This window comes from Gavialis gangeticus, unplaced genomic scaffold, assembly GCF_001723915.1.
Source record: "Gavialis gangeticus isolate Ggan-Ray unplaced genomic scaffold, GavGan_comp1, whole genome shotgun sequence".
In the NCBI taxonomy this organism is placed as follows: domain Eukaryota; kingdom Metazoa; phylum Chordata; order Crocodylia; family Gavialidae; genus Gavialis; species Gavialis gangeticus.
In genome coordinates, this window is record NW_017729014.1 from 14671549 (window position 1) to 14689651 (window position 18103).

Consider the following 18103-nt stretch of genomic DNA (forward strand, 5'->3'; position numbering starts at 1 on the left):
GCCCTTACACTTCACCTTCTGGAGCTGGCAGCATTTTTAAGGTGCAGTGTGGGTAGAGTGTGGTTAAGTGAGAAATCCTCTTTCAAACCCCCCCCCCCACCTCAGTCCCAGTGGAATCATTTCAGTGTTGATTGCCCTTTATATGATGCACTGTCATCTTTGCTTTGACAACACAGTTTATTAGCGTTTTCACAGTGCATAAACACCAGGTATCAGCATTTGGTTTAGCTTTGCTAAAAAACAGCACAATTTCTCCTCTGTGGGGTCGCTTCTCCACTACTTTAACTTGTGCTTTGCGAGGAAACAAACACCTTTGTGCTTTCACTGTCTGGAGTTTAGATGTCTCACAGCGCACTGTGCTTTCCATTTGACGCAGCTCTTGCTGTTGCATCGATTATTTTGCAAAGCAAGTTTTAAGGACACAAGAATCTCTCTTCTACTTTTGCACCATATTCCTTGCTCAAAGGAAGCTCTTTGCTACTAAGGAACAAGAGATGGCGAAAAGCCTGCTTGTAGTTAAGTGAAGTCTACTGCACAGCTGCACAACTATTCACAATTCAGCAATACACTGCACCCCTTCCTTGTGTGTGTTTGTGTGCATATACATGTGGGAACTTTTATCCTACAGCCTTGTCATGTTAATTTTTGTCCCTTTGGCATGAGATTTGAACTAGTTTATATCAATTCAGGGATATGCAACTCTACTGTCATTTGCATCAGCCTCAAATTCTCTGTTAGCATAAATACACTGACTTCAGGAGGAGTGAATGCCAGTAGAGAATTCAGGCTTAAGTGGTTCTATCTTCCAGTCCTTGTAAATGAGTACTTACAATGGTGAGCAACTTAGAGAGGACAGAAAATTTAATGCTTAAAAAGAGATTGTCGGCTAGTGACAAGGAAGTCTGCCTTCCTCTTACTATCTCTGCTATCATAGTGCATAATTAGATAGGAGCATTATGAAGATTTTTTACTTTCTCCTGAAATCTCCAATCTGGTAGAGGCAACATGCCAAATCAGATGGACTAGCGATCTGCTTTATGTGCTAATTTTGTCCCTTTCATCCTGGGCTTGGAAAGGAAATACATACGTGACTTCACAATGGTAAAAAAAAGACTCAAATATGTTTATTTTGGCACAATTTAAAAATACCCCAGTACATTAAATACCTTCCTATGTCCTTGAATTAACCCATTAAGTTCAAGACTCAGAGAGTGAGTGTTTATTAAAGCCAGCTGTATGAGGGGTAAATTAAAGACCCAATGCCATAATATATATATATATATATATATATATATATATAAAAAATAACACCGTAAGAAACACAATAGTGGATTCTGCCTGGGGAAACAACTGGGTCAGCTGCATTAATGAAATCAGAGCAGTTTCTGAACTGCCAATAAGAATAAAATTTACTTCATTTGAACAAAACTGTCAGCATTGAGAAGCCTGAACTCTATGTTCAGAAAAGGGTTCTAGTGCATCAGATACTTGCCCATTTGAGGGTCAGGCAGGGTTCACTGGACAGACGCCTACGTAGGAGTGACGTGGGTGACTTGCAGTCCCAACACGGCAATGGAATGGATGACCCACCAGTGATTTATGTAACGAAAGAATAGATAAGCATCTATGCAATTTTAGCGACAAACTCTTAAGAGGAAACGCCCTGCCTTCAAAAAGATGCAATTTCTTTGCACTATATTATTGCATAGTTACTTCTTTTCCTATAAGGTTAATTTGGACTTTGTCACTTCATAGCTGTTATGTTTTCCTACTGCCTCAAACACTCATTTGTACCAGTGATAAATCCTATTGATATGAGGAGGAGAGATGACAGACTAACACTGCCAAAGCTGCTGTCACCTGATTGGGGAACAGGCAAACAATACACGTAGTATTTAAGAGTGAAATCTTCCCCTCTCATCAGTGCCCCACATTTGCTGTGGCTATTCAGTTTGAGCAGATGGAACAATGTAAAGTAGGTGCAATTTAATCATAGCATGAGTCAAAGTTTTATATTTCATAATTCAGTTTTTGTGGTCAGCAGGCCCCACTCCATCATGAATTCTCTTTACCCCACTATCTTGCTTCTGGCTGAAAGCTATTAAAATAAGACTGGCAGCTCCTCCCTGGCTCCCCCATGAAATTTTACTGTATGGCTTTGAACAAGCCTCTGACCTTGGGCAGAAAGGAATCTGGATCCAGATGTTTGTATTGGCTCGAGACAACTATTCTGGAGATAGTGAGGGTGAGTCCTTATTAACTCAAACCAAATCACTATGTTCCCAAAATCCTGATGGCCATACTGCCAGCTGATGACAAAGTACCACAATGTGTCATTTCATCTCTGGATGTAGAAGGCCAATTCTGGTAGTGAGGTTCAAACAAGGGCAGGTGTGAATATGGAAACCCAAAGGCTGCCAAAATCTGCTGACTTGTAGGTCTAACACACGCTAATGAAAGGCTGGATTGTGAAACATGTTATGGTACTGTCCAGAATTCATGATGGCTCTGATTGAAATCAGTATGTTGACACCCACTGAGATGACTATGGATCACGCAACCTACCCAAGGAGATCTGCCTTTCCTTCCCCAGCCCCAGCCCCCCTCAGACATGCTAGAATTCAGGCAAATTGTAGCAGAAGAGAGGGATGAAGCGAGTCAGAAATAGTAGCTTATCAACTGCAAAACCACAGCAAATGGTCTCAACCAAATTGATCACTGGAAAGTCTCCCATTAGCCTGGATCTGACCCATACCAATCACAGCCTGTGTCAGCACCTAAGACGACAGTACCCTGATAATAACTCTAGGTTTGGACCCCAGTTGAAGAACCATGGTGCTCCGTGCTTAAGAGGTTGAAGATGCTTCTGAAGGCATCGGTTTTTGCATTAAGAAACACTGCATTGTAAGTTACATTTCTACTTTCTTGCAGCTTTAAAGTCATGGCACTTAGTCTTAACATTGACAAGTGAGTCCTTTACAACAAGCCCTCCTCACTGAGTAACCCCACTACTCTTCATTGGACTGTGGCATCAAGGTCTTCAGCTCCAAAGCCAGAGATGCAATCACGCTGCAGGAAAAAGGAACTCACCAGAACAGAGTGTACCAAAAAGGCAGATTCTTTACAGGATTTTAACATAACATCTATTAGGAGACGCATGAAACCAGAAAACTGAACAGTGCATTTCAAACGCAACAAAACAGTTCACAGAACTGGATTTGGCCAAGCATCTTTGCATTAGTCGGTCTCCCTTGGTCTGCATTTGGCACACGGCCTTCTGACACAGTAGCATTTACTCAGTTGCGATGCTTTCCTGGCACTTCTGTAGACACAAAGTTTCTTTGACATCACAGACACTTAAGAAGTCCTCCGGTAAGTACTGAAGGCTAGACATTGCTGACCCTGGTTTCTGCAGAAGAGATCATGGCAGCAGATGTAGACATCACTAGTGACCGATCTCGCCTGACGTAACGTGGCTTTCGAACTGAAAAGATGGTAGAAAATAAAATTCTATATATGGCACAATATTAGAAAATGAAAACAGACTACTAAATATCCCTTCTTCTGAAGGGAACGCTTGATTGAGTGATCAACAGCTCCAAACCTTGTAGATGTTTCCACTGTCAGCCTTACAGTGATAGGCCACATATTCGTATTTCATAGTGTCCCTGCTTACTGTTTCTGCAGCTAAGAGTATTGCCAAAGGGTAGGCAGGGCCCAGGTATCAAGAGCTAGAGCTAGCCTTAACACACAGAAATTCCAGATTCAGAACAAGTTAGACTAAACCTGAAGGAAGGCCTAAAAATGAATCTTATAAAAGATTCAAAATCTTAATTCTGGCACCTCATTTAAAAAAGAAAAAAAATCTACACATGCAAATTAAAAATAGAAATCAATAATTTAGCTCATTTAGAAAGACATTTCATCCAGTTTTTGCAGTTTGTTCCATCTCCCTTTGAAGTAGATTTGAATTTTGTCATTTTCTTCAAAAGACCAGGCATTTAGGAGTCAGCTAGTTTTTCTTGTACCGCAGTGATTATACCGCTTTGTAGCCAATATACAAGTTGCTTTGATAACTTGATGCAAGATTGGCAGGTACAGTTTTGAAGCATTTATAAGCTGTATTATGTATAACTGACTTTAAAAATAAAAATAAAATGTTGCTGTGTTTTCAGAAACGTGCAGAATGCGAGAGAAAGCTTATTTCTCCCTTTTACAATGAGACCGAATTCCCCTTCTCCCATGTCTGGAATGAAGAGGTAGCCATCGGGGTCTCTGCCATTTAACTTTCTTGTTTGCATGTTAGCAACCTTGAAAACAGCGTTCGTTAATTTGTTGCTGTCTTTGGTGGCATTTGTAAGCACTTGCTTTTTTCCCCCCCTTAGTGCTTTTTTTCTTTTAAATTAAAGCCATTTCCCTAGAATGGATGATTTAATTATACACTCAGTGCTACTTGTATGAAGTGCTTGTTAGGGGAGAGAGAGACCAGTTAGATGAGCTCCTCTCCAGGGAACAGGTCACAGCCTGAACTCTTCATGCTTATTAAAAACTGCCTTGCCAAAAATCCCAATTTTTGTGTTCCAAACAGCACAAGTGTCATTTGTTTCAGGAAGGGTGACATGCTTCAATCCAGTGAGCCTGAAAATGAGCCATCCAGGAATCCTCAAGATGGTTCCAGCCTAAAAATATGTTCCAGCCTGAATAATTCATTTTTTTTAATACCTCTGAAAAATACCATCATGCTAAACTCTCACTCATCTACTTCTAAGCCTTCTCTATCTTAGCTGTCAAAGCCACCATTAAGGAAAGAGTGCTTTTTACGAAGTAATATGGTATGCCTACGTTAATGCCTCCAGTTATACCCAATTAAGAGTAATAATTCAGGCATTGCCAGAATTTGTACCCTCAGCTGCCTTCACGGTTTGATTTCTGGAGGGGTTTTTTTAGTTTGGGGCTTGTGGTCTCTTCTTGTTACACCAAGTATTTCTATAATGTATGGAATATTTTTTAATTACTTTGTATTTCTTACCTACTTTTAAACAAAGGAGGAAAACAAAGAAATGGGGCAAGTTGTTTGACATGAAAATATTGGTTGTAAAATAGGGAACAGCTGCCTACCTGAAGAAGTAGGTGGAGGTATCATTGATGCCTGCAGAATTAATAAGGAATGAGTCAGATACAAAACACCTTTGTCTTTACAGTTTCTACTACAAAAATTAAAAGTTGATACTGTAAGGTTACAAAAAGGCAATATTCAAGAAGTGTCATCATAACTTTCCAAGACAGAAAAAGCTAATGTGATTCTTAAAAAATCCATTTTCTCATTGTGAAATGCTGCCTTTAACTTGGTGTTTTTTCCCCTGCATGCATAATGCAAATTCTCTATTTTCTGATCAATTTTACTTCCAGTTTCTTACATGTTCATACAGGGTAGCAACCCACTTTTCCACATCCACAAGGGAATGTTTGCTGGGTTGACAGGATTCTTTTAAAGTAAATCAAGGACCTTTCTTATGGGTCTTACATTTTGAAAGAAGTTTCACTTTACAAAAATCTAGATTTGGGGCTGAACTAGCCCTGTATTCAACCCTGTGAAGAATGACATCGGTGCACATTAAAAAGAATGATTTTACTTACTGTTTCACTGGGCTGCAGAACAGATGCTAAGGGGGAAAAGAGAGAGAGAGAGAGACCATCACTGCTTTAGAAGGTTAGAGCTGCTCATTTCAATTGTGTAGATACTATAGGAAACAGTTCTGTAGTAAAAGTGAAAGAATTATTTAAATCTTTCAAACCGAATAATCAGATCAGCCCAATATTTCTGAACTGAGGCAGCAATCTCTTGCATTGCTTTGTGGGAAGCAACAACTGAGCCACATTTGAACTTTTCATTAATAAAGCTCATTGCCCAAATAACTTTTGCAGCATTACAGGGTTACAAAGCCCTCCAAAATATATATATCATTCTTACAGGGTTCATCCTGTTCTCAGTTTGCTCCCAGAGCTGCCAGAAAAAGGAACACATGGCAGCCTTACTATGCTTAGAACAAGCTGCAATGAAGAAAAGCAGCAGTAGCCAGCTCTCAGGAACAGAAGGCAGCAAAACAGTTTGGAGAAAGCAGCAGATATAGGATCATACCAATCTTTCTGCAGACTATGAATTGCTTTTGTGGGCAGCATGCCAAATATTAACCCCCAAAAGTTAAAAACCAAGGGAGACACCTCTAAGAAATGCCTTCCAGGGGGTCATAATTCTCCTTCAGTGAGAAACCATTGTTTCAACTACTTGGGCTTCTTAGGACAAACAAAGGAAAAATTCTGCTCCACATACCGTTGAACCCTCTGTGCTAGTTTGGTGCCCTGCCAAGATTAAAGATGTCACAGCATGGAGGCTCTTGACCCACTCACAAACCCAAAGCGAGTCCCATGTTAACTAAATCCACTGAAAGGGACACCTAAGAGCAGCCTGTAAATTTCAATTTGTCCGTTATTGTGACATGCACAGTTTCTTTAACACTAAACCGCTTAGACCCTAGGTATCTATTATTGTACACTTTATATTAAAAGGCATCACATTCACTGGAACTGCAATATATAATTAAGTTACTATGGTTAATCGGAAGATTTCTGATCTAATTTTTGAAGACCTGTTTTTCTTTGCTTGTTTATCACTCTTATTTAGTGATTTCTGTGTAGACAGTTTGGTTCTGAATTGGATCTGTTTGTGGCTAACTGGAGGTGAATGGACTACCAAGCTAGATAACAAGGTACTGAAACCTAAGTTTGCTAGGACAGAAGCAGCTCTCAGATGGTAACCACTGCACATGGGGTTGGACAAGAAAAGTGCTGGGGAGGCAGATACATTTCAGCTTCTTTTTATGTCTCTAATGGTACCAAAGTTACCGATCAAATATAACACATTTGTTCCCTAGCTTTGAAAGGCTGAAGTCCAATAACATTCAGATGTGTTACATAAATCTATTGCAGCAGAAGCAACAGAAACAAAAGCCCAGTAGATACCATAACAGCAAAATACCGGGGAAGTTTGCCCCCCTCTGTAGTACTATTGATTTCAGTAGAGATACTGCAGGAACGAGTTCAACTCATTGCATCTTAGCTATATAATTGAATTTCAGATTAACATTGCTTCCCAACACTGTTGTAGAAAGGCAGAAGCAGGAAAAAAAAAAATCTTGCCATAAGAAACAAACAAACAAAAGATAGTGACGGGCTCACACTATAATCGTCAGGCGATCGATTCTTGAGAGTCCCAAGTCACCCTACACACAGGACAGGAAGATGCAGAGGAATGGTGGACTTTACCCTGTTCTACTACTGCTACCTCATCTTGGGTAAATCCCATTGCCCTTCTGTGCTTGTTTTCCCTCTTTGTAAGAACAAATAATGCAGCAGGGTGTTGCAAGGGTCAGTCAATGTCTGAAAAGTGTTTTGAACACATTGGGATGAAAAGTAGTGTTATACAGAATCACAGAAAGTTAGGGTTGGGAGGGACCTCAGGAGGTCACATCTAGTCTAATCCTTGCTCAAAGCAGGACCAGCCCCAACTACATCATCCCAGCCGAAGTTTTGTCTTGCTGGGACTTGGAAAACCTCCAAGGATGGAGCTTCCACCACCTTTCTGGGTAACCTGTTCCAGTGTTTTACTACCTGCCTAGCAAAAAAAAAAAATCTTCCTAATATCCAACCTAAACTTCCTTGCAGCAACCTGAGCCTATTGCTCCTTGTTCTGTCATCTGCCACTACTGAGAACAGCCCAGCTCCATCTTCTTTCAAACTGCCCTTCAGGTAGTTGAAGGCTGCTATTAAGTCCCCTTTCAGTCTCCTCTTCTCTAGACTCAATAAGCCCAGTTTCCTCAGTCTTCTCTCATAAGTCATGTCCCCCAGCCCCCTCACCATTTTCACTGCTCTCCACTGGACTCTCTCCAATTTGTCCACATCCTTTCTGTAGTGGGGGGCCCAAAACTGGGCAAGGTACTCCAGATGTGGCTTCACCAGTGCTGAATAGAGGGGAATAATCACTTCCTTTGAGCTGCTGGCAACGCTACTAATGCAGCCCAGGATGCCGTTAGCCTTTCTGGCAACAAGGGCTCACTGCTGGCTCATATTCAGCTTACTGTCCACTGTCACCCCCAGGTCCTTTTCTGCAGAGCTGCTGCCCAGCCAGTTAGCCCCTAGCCTGTAGTGGTGCATGGGACTGTTCTGTCCTAAGTGCAGGACTTTGAACTTGTCCTTGTTGAACCTCATGAGATCTCTTTTGGCCCAATTATTCCACAGTCCTCCCTGTACAAATAGTATCAGCTAATAAATCTGATCTAGAATGTTTAGTGACATCCAACATGACGTGCTGGATTGTCAGACCCCTTTGCGCACTACAGACCATAAAAGAACCAACTTTAGTCTGGGACAAGACTGTATTGCTGCACTACAAAAGTATGCACAGCCAGTGGAGTGCAGATAGAGTGTTTATTCATTACATTCTGCTTTGACTGGACACCTTACAACAGCTACATAAAAATAATTTAGAATGCTGAACTCTGGAAGTTATGGAAATGGGACTGGCCTTTGCTAAATTTTCCTGCTAAACTTAAGATGAAACAGGTAATTATTTAGAGAGACTTTACCTTTGTTTCTTCTGTAGAATATATTTGGAAGTTTATTGGCACGTTTGAGGTAGAAGAACGAAGCCACACACAGAATTAGGAATAAACTGATGAAGAATGTCCCTAAGATGAGCGAAGCTGCCACTTCTGGACCCGCTGTGAAATCAGAGGAAATAGCCTATTATTCACTAGAAATTGCTCACAATACAAGGGGCAAAGCAATTTATTCTCTCATTGCTGTTATGGAAACTATGGAGTAACTCCCTCCTATTTAGAGGAGAACACATTATCTTTGTATACCAAAATCTCTCTCATGAAAGCCTTCTTGAAATGGTTAGGAATCATCTTCCAGTACTAATTTTACCACACTACAGCCTGAACCAAAAACCAATGCAATTTTGTTTTTCTGAAAACATCCATACACTTTTGTTCTAAATGTTTCTACTTTTATGCTTTTCGAAACCAGTGTTGGCAGGCACTGAGCAAAAGCATCCAAAATAAAAAGAGCATTTTAAATTAACTTAAATTGCTTCATACAGAACTGGCCAAACTACATGAGACTACTTGTCCACTATACCTGGAAGCAGCCTACATGCAACTCCTAGGGACACTAGTAACATTTTTCTTCCAAAATACTTGCTCAATTTGCTTCATTTTTCTTGATCAAAGTCATTATCACATGAATAGGCAACAAATTATTTTAAGCAAAGGAATGCTGAAATTCTTGTTGCGATTAGGACAAAGAATCAACAGATACACCACCTCCAGTGTTTACTGGAAAACAGACTTTTCTGCATAAAGAAACCTCTATGGCATCACTCTATTTTCAATTTGTTGCATTCTGAATCAGGGTAAAAGACTGTTTAGTGAGACTTCTAAAACTGCAAATATTTTCTGAAAAAATTCTGTATACATGCAACTGCGTCTTCCAATGCTGGTTCCCAAAAATTTGCAATGTGTATGAAGAACTTTCTGTTAACTCTTCATTTTCCTAAGCAAGATAGCTCTTCTACACCATCTGGATGCTAACTTCTCTACGATATTTTTGTAAACAAGGCTGGCCTCAATCCCATGAAGGACTAGAAGAAATTCAGTACTTGTTTGATATGTGTATGAAAACAAACTTGATTGAGAAACCTGGAATCATAATGGACTTCATACAAGTATGATGGCACATCCTACACTGCCTAGTCTCCTGAGCAGACCGCAAGCTAACAACTGGATGTCTTGGGTAGGTTCTGCTTGAGAAGTCCAAAATAATGAAGGTGAAACATGTGTGCACTAGCAAAGCTGTCTGGAAGCAGCTTGAGTAACACCTAACTGTATGTAGACCCAGATTAAGAAATTGCACTTAATCTTCCAATGCATGAGTACTAACACAAAGTAGTTATTTTAAAACCAGTCCATCAAGTCACTTGTCTGGGATTCTACCTCCAATGGTGACCCACACTTCAGCAGTCAAATATATCTGCTTGCAATACATGCAAAGTAACCAATCTGAAGTGACTGGTGAGCAATCATTTGTGGGTTAAAATGGCCCCCAAAATTAAAAGTTTCAGCCTTTATTCTAGGGCTGTAGTGCCTCAGATTTCATCAGAATTAGTAACATTAAAATTGCATACAAAACTCCCCATGAGCCTTGCTGCAGCAAGGTTTAACACTCAACTGGCAAGCAAGCGGCATAATCTATACATCTCTCTAAACAAATCTCATCATGATTTGCTGCAAAAGGCTAGAGTAACACTACAAGTATTTGACACCTCAAAGTCTTGCTTTTTAAGAAAAGGTCTACAAAATACAGAATGAATTAAAGGTAGCTGCAACCCTTACGATAGGGGATAAAGCTTCTCACAAAAAGTAGCAAACAGAATGATAATGGGGGGGAATGGAAAAGACAACATAGAAGGCTGCCCCATTATAAGACATTTCTATTTACGTACCTATATTTGGTAGGATGGGGGTTACAGTGCTTACATTCATTTGGAAATGCATTCCTCTGGTAGGAGGAGCTATGTGGGGGGGGGGGAAAAAAACAACATTTTTTTTAGGAAGCACGAAAACAGTGCACATTCATTAATGATTTTAAGTGCTAAACTTCATCATATTTGACACCAGCTAATTACTGAGAAGCTTGAAATCTGTTTTCCCCCCAGGAGATAAATGCTATTTCACAATATCACCTCTGCCACTTCCAGAGAGGGGAAAAAAGAAAGAGGTGTTTGATCACCCTCTTCTGGCAAAGGAAAGAACAATTCATTCCCCGGAACCTTTTGGATAAAGCTTTTTTTTTCCCTTCCTAGTTTGGCTAAAAGATTTAGAGTCAAATAAAAGCATACCTCAGCGAGGAAAGCAAAAGAGGGAGAAATCTAACCTCTTCTGTGAGAGACAGTGCAGCTGAGCTTCCTGAAAGAAGGAGCTATTTGTGCTCAGGAGGGATCCCTAGCACATGCCTACACCAACTGCCTCTTTCCGACAATAGAGGATAAAGCATCCAAGAAATAAAGTGTTCATTATGTTGGTCCATGCAAGTCTCTTCCTTCTTTTAAACATTTTGGTACTGAAGAGTTTGCAAAAATTCACACAATGAGAGTTCTTACTGCTTGTAAAGATCAGACATTCTGGCATGTACACAAAATATGTCAAAAAGGAGATTATGATCTTTTGTCTCCTAGATTCTGGCCTGTTGAGCCTTACATGGTTCCCCGACAGCCTTTTATGGTTGATTTTAGGGAGACTGACAGGCTCTGGAGGGAGTTTGAAACCTCCATCCAACTCAGAGACCTTATTTTATCCTTAAGTAGCTTTGCAACAAAGAAAAAAAAATGTAGAAACCAGAAACCCTCAGCCTCTTCTAGGATAGTCTTGGCTGGACAAAGTGTGTACAAATAGAGAGGCTGGCACACAGGAAAAGAGGGCGACAGATAACTTACTATTTTTGCAATCGCTCAGATTGTAAGCTGATGTAACAGGAGTGGTGTCATTCTTGCATTTAATACAGCTGCTACTACCATCCTCGTTCCACCTTCTGTAACAACCTGCACAAGAACAAAAGTGTACACCATGCAGGAAATAAGTATGTCAGGAACATGCTCCTTTTTTTTTTTTTTTTTTTAAAACAATCAAGCATCAGAAAGCATGAACTTCTGTTCTATAAAGTGGTCTTCCTTACTGTCAAGCTAAGCAAAACAGAGCCCTTTCATTTCTAAAGCTCCCATTGTAACAAGATGTACCCTTTATACAGGAAACTAAGGACACATAAAAGTTACAAGCAAACAAACACAAGAGGTTATTTTAAGACAAACCCATTCACCACTTAGCTTTTTTAAAGTACATTATAATTTCCTCTCTCCAATCATTCCCCCAACCACCCTTAAAGAACTACTACATAGAGAAAGCCCTGCCCTCCTTTCATTCTCCCTGCATCTTCAGATTCAGACACTGCTAAAGAAAAATTTAATACCAAGAAAAAATAATTTAAAAACTCAGAAAGGAGGGGAAAAAAATCCTTCGTGAATGAACGGATACATGAGACTCAGCACTGTCAGTCAGTCAGAGAGCAGGCAAATTAATAGCATCAACGTAGCCCATAATACAGATTTTTTTTTTTTATTTTTTATGGCCAAGCCTTCTCTACTATTGTGTAATTTGTTTCAGGTCAAAAGGACCAAAGCCTGTTTCAACTATTTTGTGACAGATGGTGGATCTTTTATATCTGCCATTCTACCAGATAGGGGTGGAAACTGATTAAGCTTTTGTTGTAGGAAATGTCTTTGGGTTCCAAGTTTCTCAATTTATGTTTCAGGACAAAAGTTTCTCTCTCTCTGATAAAGAAAGGGGGAAAAATGTTAAAGACACACCTTCAACACCAACTCTATTTAATAGAATAGAGATGCAATCGTTTTCTTTTTGCCTTGCGTCCTATGACACACAAACCTGGAGATTAGTAGGATATTCCTACTAGATCATATTACACTCTAGATTTTAAAGTTAAAACTCACTGTGCTGGCTAAAATCCAGTCCTCCCGAGCCTTCAGCCAAACTGGGATCAATTATCCCATAAAGCATACCATTAGTAAGGCGCTGATTTGAAAACAGCTCTGCTGTTAGGTTTTCCTCAGAGGGAAGCTGCACATTTGATGCCCTTAGTAATAAATTACATCTGACATTTAATCTAAACACAAACAGACCCACTGTAAGGGCAAAGCCTTTCTACACTAATGGGACGGAAGTAAGAAAGCACTTTATCTGACACCAAAGATTTTGGTAGATTAACATTTTACAATGCAATATAAGAGAACGTGATTCCATAACTTATGGACCACAGATTTGCCATGTTTCGCATCATTTAAGAACAGAAACAGAAGCAGTAATCAAGTAATGTTTAAATAAACTAAGAGCAAAGCACTTAGATTAGATACGTTTAATTGGCATTTTAATATCTACTGCAAGGAAAAGACAGACTGCAGGGTCTGTGTCTTAGGTAAAGGGGTGATATGATTTTCTACTCTTTAGTTTTAAAGCAGAGTCAGTAATGTTTGTGCCTGCACGTTCTTACACTGACTTGGTGTCTACAACAGATTAATTTAAAGATTTTAAATTCATCTTCAACATTAGATTGTCAATTTATTTCATAACATTACTGGAGAATGACAATAGCAGAGGGAATCAACTAAGGTTTCTCTGAAGGCCTACTGTGACAGAAAGAGAGAATGCAGCATTTCCCTGTAATAAAAAAGATAACACCGTTGGTATCATAATAGCCAAGTCAGAAGTCTTTCTTTCTGTTCCTTTGGCTGCATGCTGCTGCGTTTTTGTGATACATACCCAACACAGGTACTTGTAAATATTAATTTACAACACATTTTGTATCATACGACTTGTACTAAGTCAGAACCTAAAAACAAGTATGCCAATGGAAGGCTACTTTTCTTCCGCTTGTGAAAAATCTAACTTCAATAAGATACACATGGCACAGTGAGAAGAGAAAAGCATTCCTCAAAATGCTGATATTGAGTATCTTCTCCTTCCTTCTTCAGTTAATTAAATTCTGTTTTGTCACTGGCTACAGAAAAATACTTTGGAATTTCCCTTGAGCAAGGTGACACTACCTGGACTGCACTGGTTGGTGACAGGACAGGTACTGTTGGCATCCAACACATCGATGCAACACTCTGACTGCGAAACCTAAAAAGAGAAAAAGAGCATTTTTCCCACAGCAAGCACGTTTGCAGCGCCACATACTGCACAGTCCAGCATTCTCTGCACTGCAAGGGCATGCTGTCCGAGTATATGCTGCTCCAGGGTTTTTTTCCGTGTTTTTTTTTGGATCCCTGGATATCCAGGGGTCAAAAAAGAAAAAAAAAAGCTGCAGAAAAAAACCTGGAGCAGCACACACCCGAGTAGCACGCTGCTGAAAAGCAGAGCTGGGGTGCCTGGAGCTGTGCTGCAGCTGCCAGCTGGTTTGCCGCAGCTGCAGCCCTGGGAGACCCCCAGGACACCAGGTAAGGCTGCTGGACTCCAGCCTCCCCTACCGCCCCTTGGTGTAATTTGCCATGTGCCAAAGCACATATGGCATGGGCATTCCTGGGAACAAGTAGCAGCAGTGCAAGGTGCACCACAGCTACTTGTCCCCGGGAAACCAAACGTCCATGCATGTCTGGATGCACCCACTCAGTTTATATGAATGGTAAAATACAACAGCAGGTGACACTTGTGGCAACAGTCAGTTCACCATCACTTTTTTGGGATAAACAATATTAAGGGATGCAGAACAGGCTGTATCGTTCTAACATGACACACTTAAACTTGCCCAGGCCAGGTTTTTTGGGAATGAATTTAAAAACACTATGCATCAGTGCTGATTTTGGATATAGCTTCCACGAATGGCCCTTAACAGCACTTGCTAAGCCAACAATGTACAGCTATTACCAAAGATTTTTCTCTTCTTTGGTAAAACCATGGAAAAGAAGTCTCAGCAAGATTCCATTAATAGATTTTCCCTTAGCCACTTTCTTTGGGGAGAAGAACAGATCATAGGAGCGTTGATAGTGTAACAGATTCTAAAGGACCCTTCATTGCGAGAGGCTGTACTTCCAGAACAGTTCTGGTCCCTGATGGCCCCAGTCACATCTCCTGATGACACAAAAGATCCACTCGAGTTGTGGCCAGAGACTTCCCCAGGCCATGACTGCTTCAAAGACTTTCCTCACACAGGGGGAACCCCTTTAGAGAAGGAGCCCACAATGTACAGTTAAGACATTATATCCTCTGTCTTGATTAGCCCAGTCCTCACCCTTTTGCAGAGATGGCAGACTAGCAAAAAGTCCGTTGCAGGATGCAGGAACCTGCTGACAAGACAGCAGAGCAAGACCTCCTTCTGGCACAGATCTGAGGGTCTGTCTTTCTCCCTGCACTCTAAGGCAAGGCAGCCTGTTATTTTGTCTATGCTTCACACTTTTGGGTAGACTCTTAATTTCACAGAGCACATGCAGAAATAGGGATCTTTGCATTGATGTTGTAGTTAAAATAAAAAAACAAACATGTAAGACTGTCAGCATCATGGCAAGAACCAAGCTCGTGTGCGACAGCTGACTGAATTAAGCTGCTCTTTTTGACTTGTCTAGATGCACTGACAGTAGGACTCAATTATGAAAAAATAAACTTGCTCTCACTCTTAGGAAGTCTACTATAAAAAAAGCACTCATTAGAAAACTTGACGTTGGTGTAAACAAGCCAATCTCCATATGGGAAATTTTAAAACTAAGTGTTTTTGCAAGGAAAATGTTACTAGCAAAATAAGTGGAAAAGCCATTCTGTCATTAGATACCCATATTGCAATAAACAATAACATCCTTTTCCATGTTAAAAGCAAAACAACCCGAAGTTGAACAAGCACCTTCTTTACAGGGTTAAAATGTCCCTGAAGACCATTCTTTCTTATTCAATTATACACGTTTCTTAAAAACCAAAACAAGAAGAAGAAGAAAAGGATGTGGGCTATTGGTCTGAGCAGAGGTGGGAGCTGGGAACTTCCTAGCTTTTTCCAGCTCTGCACAGGCTCACTACGGGCACATACCCATCTTGACCACCAGTAAAATAGGAATAAAGCTACAAAACACCCCTGTGAAGTACGAGCCTGCTACCGTCTTGTAAGCTTGCTAGGTAGCATTTTGTATAACACTGAGGATCCTAAGTATGATTAAATGAAATTCTCCTGCAGAAATAGCAAGCTAATTAATTTTCAGCTCATAAAGACTGAAGCGAAATGGGTAGAAAGTAAAGATTGACTAGTACCCAAGCATGACAGATCACACAGGTGATGAGAAATAAAAATATCAGATAGTGTGTCATTCACTCCTGAGGTAGTTGAGATAATAAAGTTTAATTACAGGGACAAACTTTACCGAGTCAGTAGAACGTGGGAGGGAAGGTTATGCTACAGTAAAGAACCAGAAGGAGTCATCAATGAGAAAATCGGCTGTTTAGTGCACATAAAGGCTTGTAGGTTGAATTTTCCTGGAGAGAGGTTACAGGTTTCTGTCCATTTGTTATGGAATAAAGCAAGAGGCAGATTCTTGGGCAACTTTTTGAAGTCACTATATTGCAGGCCCTAGTATCTAGCTAAGATACTACCATAAAGTGTGAAAGACGGAAAAAGCTTTTAAAATCATGTTTTTCAGTGGGTGTTCTGCTACCAGCTGCCTTTCTTCTAGCCAAAACGTGTGCCTTGGGTGGGTTCAGTACTTTGATAGACAACCTGTTCTCAGGGCAAGTTCAATCTCACTGGGTACCTAAGTTAATAGCCGGATACAGCATCCAATCAAAAATGTTGTTCTGAGGGCTAGTTCTTCACCCCTGTTGGAGAAGGTCTGCTCAGTTTAACAAATGGCTCATTGGCCACAAACACTGCCTGAGGAAGAACAAAAAGGGTAATGACATTTAGAGCTGAGATCCTGGTGCACCAGTTTTCCTGCAAGCAGTGAACCCTCTCTAACCTACAATGCAAGGGAAAATGCACCTACATCCCTCCTGGCAGAAAATCAGCACATACATGGGGCAAATTTGGACCCTCTTTCCTTTAGGGCAGCATGACTATTTGTGCAGCGCTATGGCATACAATACGTACCGAACTTTCGGTGGATTTGCTGGTAACTTCAGCTACGAGTCTAGTTAAGAGAAGGACATATGGCACTGCCATGCCCAGGGATGAGAGATGTCTAAATAAAAAGAGGACAAAAGTATAGCAGCATTAAAAGACAAAGAAAGTAGAACCTCTTTCCATCCAAAATGAACTTCTGCTGAAATGTTATTTAATCAAATATAAAAGCTTTAGATCAAGTGGGTCTGAGGGGAAAGACTTACCTCGGTTAAAGGTACAATTTTGAGACATTCAGGATTCTCATTCCAGCTGCAGAGGGGCAGGTTCTGATTATGGCAGACGTGTGGTTGCTAGGAAACAAGGAGCCTTATCAGTCTGCTCCCAACAGGGCCACGCAGAGACTATTCCACACCCAGGATCTAAAAATCAATGTGATTGCAATAGGAACAGTTACTGCCTGGCACCGTCACTGATAAAACCTCCCCACAACAACTGACTCTGGCTGCAGCGCTGAACTAGGAGGGATTGGGACCAGGACAGAGAGCAAGCAGCTCTTCAGAAAGGCAATGTCATAGTTATTCTTCCTGCACAGACGGCCCTAAAGCGTAAATCAGGATGTGAAGGTGCAATATTACTAAATTGAAGCAGAGGATCAGCTAGCAAGAATTTCTGGCAGCAATAATTTAATGAGGTTATTTCCAGGCTATCCACATTTAAAACAGAACGTAGTGTTTCAAGCTATGTACAGTCTCTTTTCCCCAGTTTTCATACCAAGCCTCAAAGAACCCTTGTGAAAACCTATTCCGTTCTCCCCATAACATGTTCAAATAACCAAAATGGGTATTCCCCATGCCTTTGTGTTGTTCAGATCCTTTCTGTGTCACCATCATGTCATCCAAACACTCTGCAGTCAGTATAGTGTAAGGCAGCCAGACCTATTTTCTCTGAACCGCTATGCTTGCAGCGTGGCCGCTTTTAAAATTTCCGCTTTCATATTAGAAGAGGAAAATTGGAAACATGAAAGACGTCCTGATTGCGGTTTAATAAGAGGAGAAAGTTAGAAGTGGCTGACTGCAGCCTGAAAGCTCCAGGTGGGCCTTCACATGTCTCGTTACATAAACCAAAACTTGTATTAAAAAACCTGTTTTATAAAAGTGTCCAATGGGTGACTTTTAAATAACTCACAACATTACTAAATTAGCATGAGTCATGTAAATGTAGCCCCTGACCAAGTATAAGAAAGCTAAACTGTGCTAAACAACTTTGACTTCAGGTAACTCGGAGGAAAACAAAACGTTTATGTATTAACTTTTATAGATGCCGGCATGTGCATGTGATCCCTTAAGTCCAAAAATTGGACTAGTTCAGTTTTGTGGGAAAGAAG

General features: G+C 40.6%; 1 protein-coding gene across 3 annotated transcripts in view; it reads right to left on the reverse strand.

Annotated features, from left to right (window-relative positions):
- Positions 1-1943: 1943 nt before the first annotated feature.
- The window catches only part of CUNH1orf159 (chromosome unknown C1orf159 homolog), a 42365-nt gene continuing 26205 nt past the window's right edge, over positions 1944-18103 (reverse strand). For 2 of the 3 annotated variants that reach the window (XM_019511810.1, XM_019511809.1), the window contains exons 3-11: positions 16983-17138; positions 16747-16837; positions 13730-13805; positions 11552-11656; positions 10562-10630; positions 8643-8777; positions 5638-5663; positions 5119-5149; positions 1944-3484 (exon numbers count right to left, since the gene is read on the reverse strand). In XM_019511810.1, coding sequence (XP_019367355.1) covers positions 3387-3484; positions 5119-5149; positions 5638-5663; positions 8643-8777; positions 10562-10630; positions 11552-11656; positions 13730-13805; positions 16747-16818 — 612 coding nt within the window. In that variant the 5' untranslated portion in view covers positions 16819-16837; positions 16983-17138 and the 3' untranslated portion in view covers positions 1944-3386. The remainder of the gene's footprint in view (positions 3485-5118; positions 5150-5637; positions 5664-8642; positions 8778-10561; positions 10631-11551; positions 11657-13729; positions 13806-16746; positions 16838-16982; positions 17139-18103) is intronic. The other variant, XM_019511811.1, reaches the window with a different exon arrangement.